Raw genomic sequence first — 19,876 nt, 5'->3', positions numbered from 1 at the left:
CGGGAGAAGGGACAGGAAGCCTAAAACGGGTGGGAAGGTGACAGCTCTGGGGTCAAATCCCGAACCTGCCACTTAAATGGCTTTGTGACTGTGGGCAGGTCCCATGGCTTGTCGGAGCCAGCCACAGTTCCCTCAGCAGTCACAAAGTCTCTGTGGGGAAGTCTGCAAATCCGTGCCTGGCCTGTGGCCGATGGAACGGAGTCCAGGGTTCTTGCTTCAGACAGGCCCCCTGAGGCCGGGGAGGGGCTCGTCCTAGGCCCTACAGCCTGGGCTCCTACCCAGTCCAGTTCCCATGCCAGCTGCAGCCCTCACACCTGCATTTTGTGCTAAGGGAGCTAGAGATTAAGCTGCTCAAACATTTTGCCATTTCTTTTTGAAAAACTTAAAGGCTTTAATTGACTCCAGCCATCCTTGGTCTCTGGTGGGCCCCAGGCAGGAGCCCTCTCTTCCCCAGAAGGCCACTAAGAGGTAATCTATCAACCAGCACCCGGCAGGACCCCAGGCCTGGCCAGGCAGCTCACATGGTAAGCTGGGCCTGAGCCAGGACGCAGGCAGGGTAGCGAGGGAGGGGGGGCTGCATAGTTTGGCCTACTAGGACATTGGGACAACCAAGAAGCCCTCTGGCTGTCTTGGTCAGGAGGAGGGAGAGGCCCAAGGCACCCTAGGCTCAGACAAGAGGATGTCTCATCTCGGCCTCCCCATTCTAGCCCTGGATCTTGCTGCCCAGAGCCCAGGACCCCGGGCCAGTCTGGACAGAATCAGAAAAGCAGATGACAAAAGGCACCTAACAAGAGTTCATGGTGAGCTGCAGGGCAGACGTGGGAGACCCCCACTTCCAACCCCACTGCCTGGGCTACTGGGACAGGGAAGGGTCCAGCAGCTTCAAGACGCCGCCCACCAGGTGCAGGCTGCCTGTGACCAGTACATGGATGGCGGCAGCCTCGCGGAGCACGCCCGCCCCACTGCCAGCCACAGGGTGGGCAAGGAGGCTTGGGGGGGGACTGGGTGGCTGAAAGACAGGGTCCCGGCCTTGGCTGATCCACTGCAGGGCATGGGAGATGCAGCTGAAGACGAGGGAGCCGGTGCTATGGGGGTGGCGTGGGCGGGAAGCCAGCAGCAAGGACGTGGGCTCATCACCATGCTCCGGGCTGGTGGGGCTCCAGAGGTCTGGGCCGGCCGGCTCCTCATCCAGGTGGCTCCAGTGCTGTTGATGTGCAAGGCAGCGAAGCAACACCTGGTCCAGGGTCACCATGAAGTTCTGCTGGTCTGCCGGGCACAAGGGGAGGCACATCAGCTGGGGGGACGGGGTGGGGGAGGCACGCTGGGCGCACCTGCTCAAGACCAGGCCCTTTACATGCACCATCAGGCCTCACAGTGGGAAGTGCTGGGAGGAAGCGGAGACACAGACCGTCCCAGAGCTGGGGCAGGCAGGGCCAGGCAGCTTAGCTTGAAAGCGGGAGCTCTGGCCCGCTGAACACCTCCCCCAACCTTAGCCTCGCTGCCATCAACTGTAGGGCAGGATCCAGCACACGGGTGGGCCTAAGTGGAAATGTACGTTCCTGGACTCTCCCCAACAGTCTGCTGTGGGGCCTGGGGATCTGCATTTTCTTTTTACACTATTTCAAATTTTTCTGAGCATGACCCACAGTAAAAAAAAAAAAAAAAAAAATACCCTTTACGAGGGCAACTCAGTACTCACACAGGTGTATACAGGTGTCTGGGACAGTACCGTCACAAAACAGTACCTACCCTTCATGCAACGCACACATATATTTTCTATTTCATTTTAAAAATGCTGGTTTAGGGCATCTGGGTGGCTCAGACGGTTACACGTCTGCCTTCAACCCAGGTCATGATCCAAGGAGCCTACGATCAAGTCCCCAATCGGCTCCCTGCTCAGCAGTGAATCTGCTTCTCCCTCTGCCCTTCCTACTCCCCCTGCTGTGCATTCTCTCTCTCCCCCTGACAGATAAAATCTTTAAAAAAAAAAAAAAGGAGGGGGGGGGGGCTCCTGGGTGGTTCAGTGGGTTAAAGCCTCTGCCTTTGGCTCAGATCATAATCCCAGGGTCCTAGGAACAAGCCTCACATCAGGCTCTCTGCTCAGCGGGGAGCCTGCTTCTTCCTCTCTCTCTGGCTGCCTCTCTGCCTACTTGTGATCTCTATCTGTCAAATAAATACAATCTTTAAAAATAGATAGATAAAAATGCTTGTTTATACCCACTAAATTGACTGTAAAGCCATCGGTGGGTAGCAGCCTGCATTTTGAAAACCGTTTTCCTCCAGTAATTCCGTTCCAGTACTGTGATCACGATATCCACAACGTACCGAAGAGTATTTATCTATATGATAAAACAAATCTAGCTCCTACCCGGGGACCCCCTGTTCCAAAGCCCCCACTGTCCCCATCAGAGCAGTCCACTGAAGAGGCTTCTGCACCCTGCTCGCTCCCAGAGGCCATGCCTGTCGCCTTACCTGCATTGCTAGCAGATGACACCTCCGTCAGGTTAGGGCAGAAAACGGCATAGTCAAACTGACAGGGCTAAAGGCCAAGAGGGAAGACTTGGTGTCAGAGTCCAGAGAGAATGCCCCACCACCCCAACTTGCTCACCCCCCAACATCCCCATCTCTCGAGATGCCCCCACTCAGCTGGAGTGATGCTGTGTAAACCCAGCCATGGAACCTCAGCGGCTCATCTGCCTCAGTACACCCTGCAGGCCCGTGGCCTGGGCAGCACAGCCCACTGTACAGATGGGAACACTGAGGCTGGGGAAAGGGGATTCGCCTAAGATCACCCAGCTAAGGAGGAGGCCCCAGATCCAGACTGGGGAAAGGCTTTGTCTGCCCTGTGAGAGAGATGAACAGCTTCAGCTTCCTGGTCTGTAAAATAGGAAATGATCCCTAGGAACTACTTCAGCCCTGACAGCCCAGGGCGCGCCTCAACGTCCCTGAGCAGAGAGGGGCCCCTTCAGGCTTTACAGCTCAGAGACTCCGCAAACCATCTCTGAAGTGCCGTTTTGTCTACAATCCTGTACTAGTGGCCGAAGGGGCAGGCTAAGCGAGTCCACAGCCCACACCTCACGCCCCTACCTGGTCCTGCTTTTAACTCGGCTTCATTCATCCTGACCCCGCAGGATGAGGGCAGTGACCTACCTGGGTCTAAACCTCCTTATGTGCCCGGTCCCTTTATATGGAATCCTCAGTACCGTTCAGGGGAGCCCCATTTGAGTTGAAGAAACAAAGGACCGGGGGTGAAGGCAGATCTGGGGATCCCACGGCTAGAAACGGGGCTGGTGGGCCTCCCGCCCACCCCCGAGCTTGCCCCTCACCTGCAGCAGCTTCAGCAGGGCCTCCGAATCCCGGTTCCCAGTGGAGTTGAAAAGCAAGACACGCACCTCACGGCCGCTAGGAGAGGGGCGGGGATGGGGGCGTGGTCAGAGGGGCCCCGCCCCCTCCTCCCTCCAGAACCCGGTCCGTCCCAGCAGCTCCCTCCCCCCCCCTCCCCCCCCCCCCCCCCCCCCCGCGTTAGGCCCCTCGACCCCCGAAGCTCCGCCACCGCACAGCCCCGCCCCGGAAGCTCACCGGCTCGGCCTCTGGCTGCGGTACAGCACCTGGCGGAACCAGCGCACACAGGCCTGCACGCTGCTCACGGTGTGCGCGCCGTCCAGGTACCAGGTGAGGGGCCCGCGCCGCAGTGTCTGCGTCCGGCCCAGCCACTCGGTGTCCCGAAGCCCTACAGGGGACAGGGCAGCCGGCTCCCACCCTAGTCCTCAACTCACACACACAGCCTGCCCGCCCGCCTAGCTGCTCTGCTGGGAGGCTGCCCGCGCTGGCCCTTCCCAGCCGATGAGTCAAGCTGCCTGCCGCTCACTCTCACTGGGATGGCTCACTCTCACTGGGATTGGCTCTTGGGCAGCCTCCCCTGAGGGAGTCTTCCCAGCAGCCCTGAGAGGGGACGTCCCTATCATATCTCAGTCTCCTATTCCATGTAGGCGGAAAGCCTGTAGCCCAGAGAGATCAGGTCACACCCAAGCTTGCCAGGATGTGATCTGAGATCTGCCTGACTCGGGGCCGGCACACAGTGGGCACAAGGGAATCACTGGCCAGAGGGGTTTAGCTGCTATGAGCACCTACTGTGTGCTGAAAGCTCGGGGGGAAGCAAGAAGCCTGACAGTGGCTCCGTTCTCCAGACATCATGGTCTCAGGCTGATGACAAGATCACCAGGAACAGCAGCTACCACTGACTGGGCGCTACATCCCACAGGCCCTGGCCTCAGCCCCTCAGTGATGCCACCACACGGTGGGCCCTGTCATCACCACATTTGGCAGGTAGGAAAACTGAGGCTCCGTGTCCATGAACCCAAAGTCAGGGACGCTTACTGACTTCAGAGGCCTTTGTTCTGGGCACCATCTCCAACCGCCCCCTCCTCTCAAACAGGAAACTCAAAGAAACATCTGAGGGGTCCCGGCCAGGCAAGAAGGTCTGCCTCACCATGTCGCATGTGGGACGTGGGCTGGAACACGGGTGCCAGGGGCATCTGCCGCAAGACGCTGGGCCGAGACATCTTTAGCTCTCCGAGGCCTGAGGAGCAAGGGTGGGAGGAGGGGCTGCTGTGTGGACGGAGTGTGCAGGGAACCTTCAGAGGCAGGCTCCATGTGCCCCCTCCCCATGCGCCCGCCCACCTACCCTGGTGGCCCTTTTGCTGCAGCCAGCAGCGAGCCAGCTGCAAGGCCAAGGCGGCGTTGGACCGCTGGTGCTCTCCCTCCAGGCCCAGGGTCAGTGGTGGCCCACCTTCCTCCAGGGCTTCGAGTGATGGGCACAGGTAGAGAGGACACTGCCAAGGAGACGGGCAACAGCGGGTCAGGGGAACCCTCCCTGATGCTGTGGATCCTTCTGTCCTGCTCTGGGAACCACAGTGTGCTCCAGATGGCTGAGCAGTTGTCCGTTACTGCACAGATGGGCAAACTGAGGCCCAAAAGGATGACGTGCCTGCCCAGTGGCTACCACCCCCAACCCTGCGGTCTCCAAACTCACGGAGATCTGCTGGGCACGGTCCCGCAGCACTGCCAGGGGACCGTCAGGCTGGAGCACCGTGAAGGCAGGGACGCCACGCTGCAAAGGAAGAGGAAGAGAGAGAGACAGATTGCTGCGGGTCCTCCGTCCTGGGGTCTGACAGCTCACTTCGCCTGCCCTCCAGAGGGGAGGGGCTTCTTGCTCCAGACCCCGCTGATGGCGGAGACCTTATCCTGAGTTAGAATACAGGTGACCCTGCCCCATCCCCACTTCCCTAAGCCTTGAGGGCCAGGGCCAGGCCCAGGGCTCCCATATATCTCCTTTCCCCAGGGCTGTCTGATACCTTGAAGATGCCCCCTTTCTGCCATGCGATCGCCTCCACTGTGTCCCCCAGAAGGCTGGTGTGGTCGATGCCAAGAGAGGAGATGCCACACACCACAGGCTTCCTGCAGGAGACAGAAAGGACTTGATGGTGCTGCCTGGGGCTCATGGCCGCCGTCGGTTCTCCCCAAGCAGTGGTTCTCACCTGATGATGTTGGTACAGTCGTAAGCGCCACCAATGCCCACTTCCACCACTGCTAGGTCCACCTGCAGAGGCACAGGAGGCACGTCAGGGGTCCTATTCCCCCAGCCTGCTGAGATTCCCCTCCCCACGGCCTCAGACACAGGACTCAGGGGAATGGGCACGTACCTTCTCTTGGAGGAAGATGTGGAAGGCCATGAGTGTGAGGAAGCGGAAGTAGGCGGGCATGGAGACACAGCTGCTGCTGTCCTGTGGACAAGAACATGTCAGAGCCCTGGGCCCTGCCGCTTCTGCTCTGGGGAGATGGGGTTCTGGGGCATACAGCCCCCTCTGGGTCTCTCCAGCACCCCTACCCGGCCCCCGCACCGGCCCTCCTGCATGCGCACCTTGGTCTCCTCCAGCCGATGGTAGAGGTGCCAAAAGTGCTTGGTGAAGAGCTCGGGGCTTATGGGCTGCCCGTTGATGCGGATCCGCTCCCGCACCTGCACCAGGTGGGGAGAGCTGCCGGGAGACCTGTGGTCATCGGGACTCCCTTCCCGAGCCCCTCATGCCTGTCTTCAGAAACCCAGATCTGACCACGCCACTGCCCTGCTGACAGTCCTGTGACTTCCCTCCGGCCTTCAGCATCCCAGCTCCTCATCCAGCTTCCCACGTCCTGGTGGGGCTGAGGCACCAGCCTCTGTGCTTCACCTCTCCCACAGGCCCACAGGTCCCTGTGCCCTAGCCCCTCAGGCCTATTCATAGTTCCTCCAGGCTGCCCACCCCCCCAACTCCCTCCACATATCTCAACTGAGTTGGGCCCTCCTCCAGAAAGAAAGCCCTGCCCCTGCCTGGTACCCCAACAGGCTGATCAGGAATGTGCTCTGGGCTCCAACAGGCCCCTGTGCTTTACCCATCACACACACATCAGTCACTCTGCCAACATCTGTCCCCGGACTATCTTCCAGCCCTAGAGCACAAGGTCCCATCTGTGTGCTCAAGATGCAAACCAGGCCAGCCCATGAGGCTACACGGGCCGAAGCCAAAGCCTGGGTTTTTACCCAAAAAAATATTTTTCAAAACTAATTTTTGTTAAGTTTCATTATTTTTTAAAGTCATCTCCAGACCCAACGTGGAGCTTGAACTCACAACCTCAGAGATCAAGGGTCACAGGCTCCACCTACAGCACCAGCCAGGTCACCCCATCCCCAAAATTATTTTTGAGAGATTGTCAACTTGTGTTTGAATCCTCCAAGCCCCTCTCATAAGTCCTTCCCTACATTTTTTTTTTTAAGATTTTATTTATTTATTTGACAGACTGAGATCATAAGTAGGCAGAGAGAGAGGAAGGGAAGCAGGCTCCCTGCTTAGCAGAGAGCCCGATGTGGGGCTCAATCCCAGAACCCTGGCATCATGACCTGAGCCAAAGGCAGAGGCTTTAACCCACTGAGCCACCCTGGCGCTCCCATTTCTTTCTTTTGAACAAAGAACTGTGGAGAGAAATTACAGCCTGAAATGGCCTCAGTCAGCTGATTTCAGACAGTTCTAGAAGTACTTGATGGAACTGGCAAAATAAAAGGAGCAAAAATCCTAAGTCCCCCCATTGCAGGGACCAAACCCTGAGCACTTCACGACCACTGTGATCCCACTGCTTTACTGGTGAGCAGCTGAGGAGAGGCATGCGCAGCGCAGGAAAGAGGGCCCTACGTCTGGTTCACACGCCATCCTCTGGTGTGAGTTTGGGTGCCTGAGGCCAAGCACGAGGTGGCAAAGGGGCAGCTGACGCCAGCAGAACAGAAGGGACACCTCGACACGTGGACATCATAAACTACCTCAGCACTTAAGCCCTAACAAGCCAGATTTTCTGCTCCTCACGGCAAAGATGTCCGAGGTGATAAATATTTCTCTGTGATTTTAAAGCTGTACGTGGGGGCACCCGGCTGGCTCCATGGGTAGAGCGTGCAAAACTTGATTGTGGGATTGTGAATTCACGCCCCACGTTGCGTGTAGAGATTACTTAAAAATTTTTTAAAAAATCTTAAAAACATAAAGCTGCACATGGAATCTAAGTTAATAAAAAAGATATCTGATGACTCAAGGTATGTACTTCATTTACACATTCCAGCTGCTGCCTCCCCGTCCTGAATTTGTTTCATTACGAAAATTAAAGGCAGCCACAAATTTCGGGCAATATGTTAAAAGCCAATGGAATGGTTATCGAATCAATCAACATTAGGCAGAGAGAGAGGCAGCTGAGCTCCTGCGAGTTGGTTCCAGGTCACCCCCCACCACCATCCCCTCCACGCAGAGAGCTAGGAGATCCCACATTTCTCCACCCCTCAGTACCTAAAGAATCCTGTCTTCAGGCCATAGCTGCGGAGAATACGTTCAGTGAAGGCACAAGTGGAACCCTAGAAAGAAGAGATCTTGTTTGGGCTGGCCCCACCCTCCCACCCCATTAGGTGGATACCCTACCCCTGAGTCCGATCGCTCACCTTCCCCTTGGTCCCAGTGACGTGAATGATGTTCAGCTGGTCCAAGTCTTCCACCTGAAGACATACAGACAACCACCTCAGCCACAGACTCACAGGTGGGGATGCGGGGGGGGGGGGCGCTGAGAGCGGGCCCCGCCCACCTTACCTGCAGCCCACTCCGGGCCAAGTACAGCTTCATCGCGTCCAGTTGCATCTGAGGGTCACCCCGCTGGCGCTTCACCTGCTCCAGGTAGCCAGCATTGGTCTGCAGGGTGTTCAGTGTGCGCACAGCATCCTGGCAACCACAGTCCCCAGGGAGCAGGTTAGGACTTAGCAGCGGTCCACAGAAACAGAGGAACCCCAGGGCATCGGTGGCCAAACCAGGGCACCGAGCCTACCAATGCTCGCCCTGGTGCCCCAGCATCGAGGTTAGGCACTAGTGAGAGAGAAGTGGCATCTTCCCAGCTCTGGCAGAGATGGGAGCCTGAGGCAGTTCAGCCCCACCCAGGAGTGTTAGGCAAGCAGGTTACATGACTAACGGGAGAAGCCTTGCACCCTGATCCATTTGGGCTTCCCAGTCTTCAATCCCACACTGGGGCCTCTGTCCTCATTCCCCCCAATGATGTCCACAGCTATACTGGGCCCTAAATTGGGAGGGGGCTGTGAGGGGCTGCAGGAGAACCACAGAAGGTTGGGGTTTTAGATCTGGAGGAATTCAAACTAGAAATCCCTGGAGGCTTCCATGCCCAACCCTGAGGATGGGGTTCCGCAGCCTGACTCAAAAAAGAGCTGCTCAAAGCTTCCAGATGGGGAAGAGAAGGACGCTCCAAGGAAGAGGGGTCTCCCCGGGGTCACCCAGCCAATGACCAGACACTCCTCAGGAGAGTCTGGGAGTGAGAGTGGACATGCTATTTATTTCCCCCAAGGGCCTCAATAGCTGGCTGGAGGACCCACACCCATTAAACGGTGTCATCGGCCTGATAGGCAACAGGTGTGGTCTATGGAAACCCACCCCTACAACAGAGCCAGGTGGAAATTTTATGTTTTCCAGATTCTTGCCCCTCACCAATACCCCCTGATTCCCGCCTGTCCCCAATTCCAGGCACTCGGATCTCTATCTCCTGAATCCCGGAGACTCCAACCCCAGATACCAACTCTTGGATCTCTCAAATCTGAACTCCTGAAATTCTTTACCCCTCCCACACCCCAACCGCTAGTTGGGACCCTGAACCCCCTATCACTGGGCGCCCCTTCCCACTAAGGCGGGACACCTTAGCCTCAGAATTCCCAGAACCCGCGCGGCCCAGGCCCAACTTCCTGGTCTCTGTCCCCACCCCCGGGCTCCAGGATGTTCCCGCCCTCGAGTCCCCCACCGTCAGGCTCCCGGTCCACCCTAGCCTCAGGCCGCGGAGTCCGGACGCTGGGTGGCTCAGGCCCGGCACACGTGTCGTCTTACGACCGCCCGTCTGCCCGCCGGATACCTGATACTCCATGCCGGGCTCCTGCGGCGCGGGCCACGCGCTCAACCCTCGCCGCGCCGTGACCCCGGTCGTGGCACCGCGCGAAGAAACTGCTGCCAGGAAGAGAGCGGCGCGCAGGTGGCAGCGTGCCTGCGACATAGTCCTACCGCCTGTTACCACTTGCTAGGCCCGGGCCGGAGACGCCCCGCCCCGCCCAGCCTCGCCTCGCCCCTGCCCTCCACCAATCAGCGCTACCCAGAGAATCGCCCGGAACCAATAAGAATCCGCGGGATGCCATATTTGTGAGGGGCAGGCCTCGGGGCGGGGCGGAGGGATTCGGCCTTGTTTGTGAGGGGTCCGGTCCCAGGGGCATTCTCTGCGCGCGCTCAGCGTCTCCCCGACCCGAGCACACCCCCAAAATTGTCCCAGTCTACAACCCTCAGCCTGGGGGTCCGCCAGAACTAGCTCTGAGCAGGCAGAGAAGACAGAGCTAGCGTGTACTTGGATGGATGGAGGTCACTGAATTCAAGCCCGAAATGTCGCGGTTTAATGCAGAGACCGCAGGCTGCGGGTATTCGGCCTCTGCACTTCTGAATCTGACTACCGGATTGCGAGGCAACAGACCCAAACCCAAGCACCTTCGCTTCTGGGGTCACTACCGTCCCTGGGCAGACTGGAAGGCGTCCTGGAAGAAGCTACATTCTGGCAGAGGCCTGGGGATGAGGCGCAGTCAGCGAGGTGGCTGGGCGGCTGGGCGGGGAAAGGTTTTCAGAGGGAGGGAACGCGGGGTGAAAAGCAAAGGCCTGAAGAGAGGGAGGGGTGACGAGGGTGGGGAGAGGGAGAGAGGAGAACCACTAGTCCAAGGGAACTGCACTTCCACCGGGTAGGGCCTACTCGCCCCAAAATGCCAGATCTAGCAGGACCTTGTAGCCTAAGAAATTTGGATTAAATTTGGACAATAGTAACATGGTCTTAGGAAAAAAAAAAAAAAAATTAAAAGAGAAGCCTGCGTGGCTCAGTCGGTTAAGGGTCTATCTTCTCTTCGGCTCAGGTCGTGATCTGTGGGTCCTGGGACCGAGGGTCGCTTCCCTCCGCCTCTCTGCTCAGCAGAGTGCCAGCTTCTCCCCGCCCACCACCCCACACCCGGCGCCGCTCCCCCTGCCTGTGCTCTTTCTCTCTCTCTCTCTCTCTCTCAAATAAATAAATAAAATCTTAAAAAAAAAATGAATAAAGATGACAAGATCAGGTTTGCACTTTGGAAGATTTACTGTGTGGAGAACGAAGTGTAGAGCCAGGTGGGGGAGGAGACAGTAATCTACCCTAGCTATGGGTGAGGAGGACTCCGATTGGACTTTTTCCTGTGTTTGACCTTCTTGGCCCCAACTGCTAGCATGGAAAAAGTAGCATGGAGATTCCTTTTTTTTTTTTTAATAACAAGGCATGCCTGTAATTTATTTTTCAGATTCCCTCTGCGGGATTAAAAAGTCTCTTTCACATCGCATTGCCCTGCTCCCTGCTCCTGGTCCTCTTTTCCCTGCACTCATTCTTTTTTCTTTTCTTTTTTTTTTTTTTTTTAGATTTTATTTATTTATTTGATAGAGATCACAAGTAGGCATAGAGGTAGGCAGAGAGAGGGGAAAGCAGGCTCCCTGCTGAGCAGAGAGCTGGATACAGGGTTCCATCCCAGGACTCTGGGATCATGACCTGAGCTAAAGGCAGAGGCTGTAACCCACTGAGCCACCCAGGCGCCCCTCCCTGTACTCATTCTTGAAGCATTTTTTTCATCTCCCCCATGGGTATCATTGCAATGCCCAAACAATTTCAGAATGCTGGGATTTTTATGACATTCTTTAAGCAAGTTAATCAAGATGTTGCATTCCTCAGTTAGCAAGTACAGAAATAAGAGAAAGCATCTTGAGGAGACGGTGAAGGAGCACAGCAGAGAAACCTGACTACTGGCCACACCAGGAAGACGGAAGTGACAGTCACCAATGAAGAATCCCCATCCAGAGGCCAGTGGCCTGGGCGCCAGGTAGGGGCAGCTCCTTGGGGTGGAGGCTCTCATGGCCCCCACACCTCACCTGACTAGGAGATTGCCTTTTTATAGGTCAGATGCCAGAAAGGTGTGCAGATATTTGGAGGCAGGGGTGAGGGGAGTGGGGGCAGGACCGGGGGTGGGGGGGTGGGGAGGGGAGATGTGCTACAAACAGCCCTCTAGGGAAGTCCCCACAGACAAAAGACAATCCTTCAAACAATTGATGGGATTCCAGAACCTCTCTCCCTTTTTCCCACCAGCACTGGGGGTAAATATTTATCAGAGATCGTTTGATTTTGAAATAAACATATGACATGTCGGAAAGATTCCATTACTGGCTGGACTTATGCTCTTCACATCACTGCTGGGCACCCCAACCCTGGCCCCATGGGAAATAGGGAGGCGCTTCATTTCATAGTTTTCTTCTCCTTCTTCATCATTGAAATGTTCTCTGTGCATAGGCACACACAGAATAACTGCATAAAAATGATCATAAAGTCTCTTTAAACGTTCTTCTTTGTGGGATCCTGGTGGCCTCAGTCCATAGAGCGTGCAAGTCTTGATATTGGGGTTATAATTTTGAGCCCCATGTTGGGTGTAGAGATTCCTTAAAAATCAAAATCTTTAAAAATAAAAAACAAATGTTTTTCTTTGGCTCACCCCCACCCTTCAACTTCCTCCTTTGGTGACATCCAGGTTTGCATCCCACAGTTTTCTAAGCACATGAGATGACAGACACATCTAGACATCTATAGGACTTTGTCGATGCCCATAACAATATTTTCTGCATCTTAACACTCTTAGTCAACAATAACCTTTTAGGGATCCCTCGAAGATACTGACTTAGCAAATAGTTACGGAGCACTTCTCTGGGCCAGGCCCTGTTCTAAATACTTTCTATACAGTTGGTCATTAACTGAGCATGACCCTATAAGACAGGTACTAGTATTAACATCCTGCTCCGGGTCATTCCTCCAAGAATGAGACGGCAGGGAAAATGAGAGGGAGGAGGGAGACTCCCAGGTCAGCTTGGCTACATTCCTGAATCTTAACTAATCTCTTTATGCCCCAAGGAAAGAAGTTTGTGCCAATTTTCCTGTCCTGTCTTTTTGGGAGGGGGGAAGGGGGGGCACGCATTTGCAACCTTGAAAATCATTGAACTACTGACTTCAACTCCAGTTGGAAACAGAAACAGATGCACAAGCACGAAGACAAGTAGCAGCCCAGAAAATTCCAGGAGTCTACCTGGTTTCCTCCCAGTCGTGCAGGGAATTATAAGCCGTGACTGGGGCCTTGGCAAAGCCACCCAGTGGCCTTGTGCTGGTCATGTCACCTTTCCCCTGGGCTTCCGTTTATTCCATGGTCTCCAAGGACAATGTTCACATAGGCACGGACCCTGGGAAATTTGTAGGAGTCCTTTAAGGGGGCAGGGGTAGAATAGAGTTATCTTCTTTGTCTCATTAAAACTTTTCGTATTTTCATTTCGTTTTCAAATCCTAATATTGGGGGAGGGTGCACCTGGGTGGCTCAGCTGGTTAAATGCCTAACTCTTGATTTTAGCTCAAGTCATGATCTCAGGGTTGTGAGATCCAGCCCCTCCACGGCCTCCGCGCTGGGCAGGCAGCCTGCTCAAGACTCCCTCTCTCCTCCCTCTCCCTCTCTTCCTCTCCCCACCCCACGCACTCTCTAAAAAAAAGATTTTAAAAAATCAAAATAAAATAAGTCCTAAATTTGTTTGAATGGATAACACATCCTATGATTCAAACAAAAGTACAAAAAATGTACAATGGAAAAGCTTCCCTCCCATGCCGGTTCCCAGCACCCTAATTCCTCTCTCCAAAAACAATCAGTTATGTTTCCCGTGATCCCTCCAGAGAGAACGTTATGCATTTGCAAAGTTAAAGATATAGAGATTTCGCTTTTAGATTGGCAGATAGCAGACTATATACACAAGTCTGTGTTGTATTTTTTCCATATACCTTTATATCCTGGACCTTATTTTAGACTGTGTTGGTACAGAAGAGCTGTCTCACTGGCTAATTTATGTTTTTGAAGCTGGGCAGTACTCCCTGGTGTGGAGGTATTACTATGGATTTAACCAGTCTCCTCCTGATGAACATTTAGGTTTCTAATATTTTTGTCATCACAAGCGATGTTGCAATGGGTAACATTTTGCCCTCATCATTTCTTCCATGTGTGAGCACATCTGACGGAAGAATTCCAGGAAGTGCAATTGCTGGGTCAAAGGTGACTGGCATTCAACACCTTCATACATATTGTCACATACACATTGTCCTCCAAAAGGGTAGGTAGGATTAATTTCCACGCCCATGCCTGAGCATGCACGAGCCAGACATTTCCTCACCAACACAGATCTTAGCCAACTTTGATCTCTGCCAGTTGCATAGTTGGAAAAATGGATTCTCAAGGTATTTATCATTTGCATTTATTTTATTTGGAGGATGCTGCGCACTTTTTCTTATGTTTAAAAACCATTTGTAGGGGCGCCTGGGTGGCTCAGTGGGTTGAGGCCTCTGCCTTCAGCTCAGGTCATGGTCTCAGGGTCCTGGGATCAAGCCCCGCATCGGGCTCTCTGCTCAGCAAGGAGCCTGCTTCCCTTCCTCTCTCTCTGCCTGCCTCTCTGCCTACTTGTGATCTCTGTCTATCAAATAAATAAATCTTTAAAAAAAAAAAAAAAACCATTTGTATGTGTAATCTGCTAACCTCTTTTGTATCATTGCTCTTTCTTTTGAAAGCTGCAAATGTTCATAGAAGGAAACAGAAATGTGTAAAGGAGAAAATCAAAGGCACCCTCATCCCACACCTGGAAAACAAATGTTGGGATTTTGATGCCAGCCTGTGTCAGTGTCCAGCCCCCGGAGGCAGATCTGCAGGTGTGTGTGGAGGGCAGTAAGAGCTGGGGATTCTACTTTACTCCCGCCCTCCTCAAGGGATGTCATCCATCCATCCCTCCATCCATGCACTCATTCCTCTATTCATTTATTCGCCTCTGTGCCTGGAGACACTGGTGCTGGAGACACTGGCTTCTGGGGACAGATGACAAAGTCCTGCTTGCAGAAGGCCCTGTCCAAGGTAGGAAGACAATAAAGAAGGAAACTCAGAAACGGAGATCCGTATTTGCAAACCCTGATCACCCTGATCGGAGCCTCCTCACTGCTATAGAGGCAGGAGGCTGAGGCCACAGAGACAGCTTGGGGTCACACAGCAAGTCCACAAGGCCCCATGCTGGGCCCCAGGGTGGACTTTCTAAACTCAGATCTGCCTGAGTCCCTGCCCCCTCTCTTGGCCCATCATGCCTCCCAGATTAATAAAGCCCTTAAGCCTACTGTCACCTGGCTTCTACCGACCTCCCGCCTCATCCACCCCTGCGGGGCACCATCCCTGCAGCCGGTAAAGACTGTAGGAATTGGCCTTGGTGTCTTCCACCTCCAAGCTTTTGCTCACATTTACCTTTGCCTGAAATGTCTTTCCCCTAGTCTTCTCCCTTTTGCTTTTTCAGGCTAACATTTATTAAACACTTATCCCTGTACTTGACTTTGCAATTTCTTTTCAAGTTCTTGAAAATTGTGTGAATTAGACATTTGACCCCCTTTTATAGGTGGAGAAATGGATGTTCGCCTGTTGTCAATGCACTGTGTGACCCTGAGCAGTTTGTTTGCCTTCTCTGATCCTGTCTGACTCTTGGTTACCTCCTTAGTAGGGAGAGAGCTGAAATTAGCTCTGTCCTAGCCCATAATTTCTGGGGATATCCATGGGTGGGTATTTCGCTGAGGACAAGAGTTTCCAAAGGCCACCATACTCCAGAGAGCCTGGACTAGAGGGGTCCAGCTGTCTCTTTCCCCCTTGTGGAGACCAAGGTAGGTTCAAGCTCATTGGCAGGTTTGTGATGAAGCCTGACGGCCACCCGGGGTTTTGACCCTCCGGTAAACATAAGGACTTCTCCACCACCGAATGTCTATTTCCATCTAGTGACCTACAAGAAAACACTTTTCTGTAACTTGGGGAAGAAAACTTGCCTTAGATGGAACTCTATATCCTCCGTGGTGCGGTCGTACGAAATCCCCACCATGACTCTGGCTACTAAGGTGTTCATGGATTTAGTTTATCGGGAGGGCAACTGGGGCCTTAAAAACAGACCTTCCTCTGATTCTGCACTCCACTTTTAGACATGACCTTGAGGAAACAATTGGAACTGTGCTCAGAGCCCCACGCGCTGTGCGTGTCACCCTCCAACTTAGGTGGCAGGTTACAGTCCAAGGCTTGTTATGCCCCCCTTCCTGAAACACTTTGTTCTCTGGGCTCGCCTGATACTTCCCTCCCCGGTTCTACTTCTTCCTTCTTCTTGCTTGGCTGCACTGTCCCCCTGTCTCCACAGCATCCTCATGTTGGAAGGCCTAAGGCTCGTGCTTCTCTCTCTCTCCAAGGTCCCCGGCCTGGGATGATGTCTGACATTCAAATGCCCTTCTTCACCGAGCTGCAGACATGAGCGGCCTCCTGACTTCTCCCCGCCGCTCGACCACAGCAGGCATCTTAAACTGGTCACATCCACAGCAGGTGTTCCCTTAGGGCTCTACCCTGAAACCAGCCAGGCCTCCCCAGCTTGAGATACAACTTCACCATCTGCCCAGCTGCTCTCACCTTCGGTTTCCCTCTCCCTTGCCCCCAAACCCTGCCCATCCACAGCCTCTCCAGCAGCCACAGACGTCCCTCCACGTCGCCACTGCTGGTCTGTCCTGCAGTCTTGCTGTTCCTCCTCTTTACCCCTACAAGCATTCTCTTGTCATTTTTAAAGATAATCAGATCTTGTCTCTCTTCTGCTGAAACCCCTCCGGTGAATTCCCATAACATTTAGGGTGATATCCAAACTTTCCAACGTAGCACCTCTTACTGTGACCCCCAGCCTTGCTGGCCTTCTCTGTGGTCCTCAGAAACACCCGCTCGCACCCATCACCCCACACCTAGTGAGCCCTTAGCGTTAAAGGTACTTAAGTCATCCTTACAACAGCTTTTCCCGCACTGTGATTATCCTCATTGTACACATGGGAAACTGGGGCACAGAATGGTTACTCAGCCAGCTGAAGGTGACACAGAGCAAATGCATGACAGAGCCGCAGGGCCTTTGCACTGGTGGTTCCCTCTGCCTGAAATGCTCTTCCCCCAAAAGTTCCCAGGGCCAACTCCCCATCATCCCAGGTCTCTGCTCAGATGTCATCCTTTTGCTACATTCTGCTTACCATCTGCCCTGGGGACACTGAGGCCCAGCAAGGGGCCACAGCTGACATGGCACCAGGTGTGGCTCCATGGATGTGCTTGGGATGTTCCTGGGGTTTCCCACTCATGGCCAAGAGGGGCCTTCAGAGGGCACCAGGTGTGTGGTGTGAGGCCTTGCAGTGGGCCAGCCCACAGAGAGGCCAGTTTCAGTCTGGCCTCCTCCCCAGCGGCCTGAGTGCTCTTTGGGCTTCTCTGCTCAAACCTGTGGACAGCTGGATCGCCGACCTTCAGAGGGGGAGCATGTGTGTGGAACTTATTTTGGTTTTCAGTCCATTATCTCACCCTGCAACCATGACTGTCCTTATCACTGCCTTCTCGCCAACTGCTGGGCTGAGCCCATGCGACCGGGAAGGAACGGAGGACCAGAGGTGCAGAATCCCATGTGGAGCTCACCAGCTGGCAAAGCGGAGCTGGGAGCAAGGATTTGGCTCAGTCCCAGCTCCATTTGATTCCAGCTGCTACTGATTTCTTTTTTTATTTTATTTTTTCTCTACACCCAATGTGGGGTTCGAACTTAAAACCTCAAGATCAAGAGTCACAAACTTCACAGACTGAGTCTGCCAGGCGCCCCCAGTCACCTCTGATTTAGACCCGCTCATCAAGCTTGGGAATCCCTGTCTTTTTTTTTTTTTTGCATTGGTGACTTGGATTTTCTTAAGTAATAGTTAACATGAATTCTTTCTAAACATCAGCCCTGTGCAGCAATCTTTAACACTGCTTCTGTTCCTGGACCCTTTCTCAGGGAGGCAGAGGAAGACCTACTAGGGAAAATAGCTCAATCACTCACAGGGGTCTGTCATGTCAAGCCCCAGACTCCACCCCCTGGCCACCCCTGGACTCTGCCCCACCCCAGACCTGTATCCTGTCAGGTGACCTGGTCATTTAATCAATGGGGCTCTGGCCTTGAGCTGGCTTTTATTTCAGAGGGAGGCTCCACTGCCTCGGGGAGCCAGGCAAAATGCCAGCACCCCACAGCCCTTGGGGTGTCCTCAGTTCTCTCTCTCCTGGTGAGGGGACCCACACCGTGTGACCCTGGGAAAGTCACTTCTCCTCCCTAGGGTCCTGGCCTCTAAGGTAAGGGGACCTGGATGATCTCAAACCCTGGAATCTGGGGCCACCCCTCCTCATCTGCTGGGCAGAAGGTTCCGTGGGTCAGGGTGGTCTGGGGGAGAGCGGCCCCAGGAGATACTGACTGACGGCGGCCTTCCGGTTCTGGCCTGGCCTTCAGACTACAGTCCCAAGAGGGAAGCAGGTACTGACTTGCTGTGTGCACATTTTGCAGAGGAGAAAACTGAGGCTTGATAAGGCCAAGTCACTGGTGTAGCGCCTGTCGGTCCTGAACCTTGAGCTCCTCGCTCAGACTCCCGTGGTCCGGCCTGCTGTACCCCAGCTCTGGCCAGCATTTGCCAGAGCCAGACTGGACGGCCTGGGCCAGTCTCCTCACCTCTCTGAGCCCCATTTCCTCATCTGTAAAGCAGGGGTCATGGTCGTGCCCACCTCAGAGGTGTGGGATGAGGCAGAATGAGAGGGTGCTGGGCCGGGACCCCAGTGCAAGCTCCAGATGGGGGTTAGAAGTCTCTAATGGGTTAGGTCCCTAACAGCCACTACCGCACCTTCAGGATCTACAAAAGGAAGAGCGCATGGGCACAGGAGCAGCAGGTAGGAAGCCAGGGACCAGAACTGCCGTTATGACTATTATTATTATTATTTTAGTGGCGCTAACAACCCTTCCTGAGCAGTCAAGAGTTAAATCTGGTCAGATCAGTCTAGGAACCCTGTCCGGGGTGCCCAGAGCGTAGGAAACCCCACGAGGGGCCTGGGCACCTCCCAGGCCTATCCGTTTTGCTCTGCAGACCCCTCCCCTAGAGCTCCCCCACCACCACAGCGGGCGGGCAGCTTCCCTGGAGCCGGCAGCTGGGTTAGAATGTGGAACTGAGGCCCGCAGGAGGGCCCCTGATCACCCCAAGCCCATAGAACCGGGTTTATCGATGACAAGGTTCGCCCTTGGGGCCCCGCCAAGTGTGGGGTTATCATTGTTGATGGCCTGTGGCCTCGAGGGATATTTACACACACGTTATGCAGAAGAAAGAGATGGAAGCTTGGCGAGGCGGGCCACCTGCCCAAGGTCACCAAGCTCTCCTACCTGGAAGGAGGCAGTTTTAACGGAGAAAGTTCTCGTGGATGGGCCGGACTGCTCCATGGCTGCTATCCCCAACACCTTCTCAGCCCCTGTCCAGCAGGTTGCCAGGGACCTGGCCCCTTTCATCCCCTGGCTTCCCACACCCCAACAGGGCTGGGCACAAAGTGATTCATGGGTGAAGGCACCTTTGCCAAGCCTGCTCTGCCCGGGGTTCAGCTGGGCCAGAGAGAGTAGGGGGATATAGGGGTTTCCCTCTCCCTGCCCCTTGGCCCAGGGCCGCCCCCATGCGCTGGGAGGACGGTCTTACCTGATAGGTGCCTGCTCTCATCCTGGGGATCGGGCGAGGGAGGGACTTCTCTGGTGAATCTCCCCAGTTAAATAACAGCCCGGAGACGGTTAAAGGTGAGGGAGCACTTGGGAAACTTCCAGACTTTGGGGCGGGGCTTCTCACAGAATAGGGTTGGCTTTATCTGGCCTCTCTTATCACAGCCCACCTCCCCTTACAGTTAGGGCCGTTTGTGTGTTGGCGGTGCCAGGCTGGGAGCCCAGGGCCTCGGGGCAGGACACCCTGGCACCCTTGACCTGAGGGGTCAGAGCCTGCTGAGGCTGTGTTTCACCAAACTGATGCGGTTCTGGAATAATGGGGTTCAAATAAATAAAATCTTAAAAAACACACACATACACAATAGCAATGACCTTCAGTAATTATTCATTTTCTTAAAAAAAATCTTATTTATTTATTTGACAGAGATCACAAGCAGGCAGAGAGGCAGGCAGAGAGAGGAGGGGAAGCAGGCTCCCTGCTGAGCAGAGAGCCTGATGCGGGGCTCGATCCCATGACCCTGAAACCATGACCCAAGAGCTGAAGGCAGAGGCTTTAACCTACTGAGCCACCCAGGGGCCCGTGGGCTTCAGGTTTAAAAGAAATTCTATTTTATTGACCTTTCCTCCTGTCTCAGCCT

The 19,876-nt window shown here is 54.4% G+C and overlaps 1 protein-coding gene and 1 long non-coding RNA gene across 5 annotated transcripts; one reads left to right on the top strand and one right to left on the bottom strand.

Moving 5' to 3' along the window:
- Window positions 1–366: 366 nt before the first annotated feature.
- On the bottom strand, window positions 367–19,336 carry FPGS (folylpolyglutamate synthase). 4 transcript variants are annotated; one of them, XM_082695645.1, is made up of 15 exons: window positions 19,222–19,336; window positions 8,154–8,282; window positions 8,009–8,062; window positions 7,860–7,924; window positions 5,921–6,035; window positions 5,703–5,783; window positions 5,538–5,599; window positions 5,355–5,457; window positions 5,033–5,110; window positions 4,685–4,832; window positions 4,490–4,579; window positions 3,580–3,730; window positions 3,327–3,402; window positions 2,473–2,539; window positions 367–1,266 (listed from the first exon to the last, which is right to left on the bottom strand). In XM_082695645.1, exons 1-15 carry the CDS (start codon window positions 19,240–19,242, stop codon window positions 854–856), a joined length of 1,653 nt encoding a protein of 550 aa, XP_082551771.1. In that variant the 5' UTR covers window positions 19,243–19,336; the 3' UTR covers window positions 367–853. The 4 variants fall into 4 exon arrangements, with proteins under 4 accessions (XP_082551771.1, XP_082551770.1, XP_082551769.1 ...); XM_082695644.1 differs by having other exon boundaries at window positions 8,154–8,423; window positions 19,222–19,333; XM_082695643.1 differs by lacking the exon at window positions 19,222–19,336 and adding an exon at window positions 18,918–19,217.
- On the top strand, window positions 10,096–10,631 carry LOC309846572. Its single transcript, XR_014301996.1, has 2 exons — window positions 10,096–10,185; window positions 10,499–10,631. It is a non-coding gene; the product is annotated as an uncharacterized lncRNA (long non-coding RNA).
- Window positions 19,337–19,876: the final 540 nt, after the last annotated feature.

This window comes from Mustela nivalis (assembly GCF_964662115.1).
Source record: "Mustela nivalis genome assembly, chromosome: 13".
NCBI classification, from domain to species: domain Eukaryota; kingdom Metazoa; phylum Chordata; class Mammalia; order Carnivora; family Mustelidae; genus Mustela; species Mustela nivalis.
Note: the sequence above shows the minus strand (reverse complement) of the source record. Positions and strands in the feature narration are given on the sequence as shown.

Bases quoted from the DNA above. Each gene is read 5' to 3' on its own strand.
- FPGS (XM_082695642.1), bottom strand. From the start codon at position 9,606: ATGTCGCAGGCACGCTGCCACCTGCGCGCCGCTCTCTTCCTGGCAGCA. The intron at 6,036-7,859 runs GTACTGAGGGGT...GTCTCCCGGCAG, and splicing joins CTGAAGACAGGATTCTTTAG to CTCTCCCCACCTGGTGCAGG. The intron at 5,600-5,702 runs GTACGTGCCCAT...GTGCCTCTGCAG, and splicing joins ACATCTTCCTCCAAGAGAAG to GTGGACCTAGCAGTGGTGGA.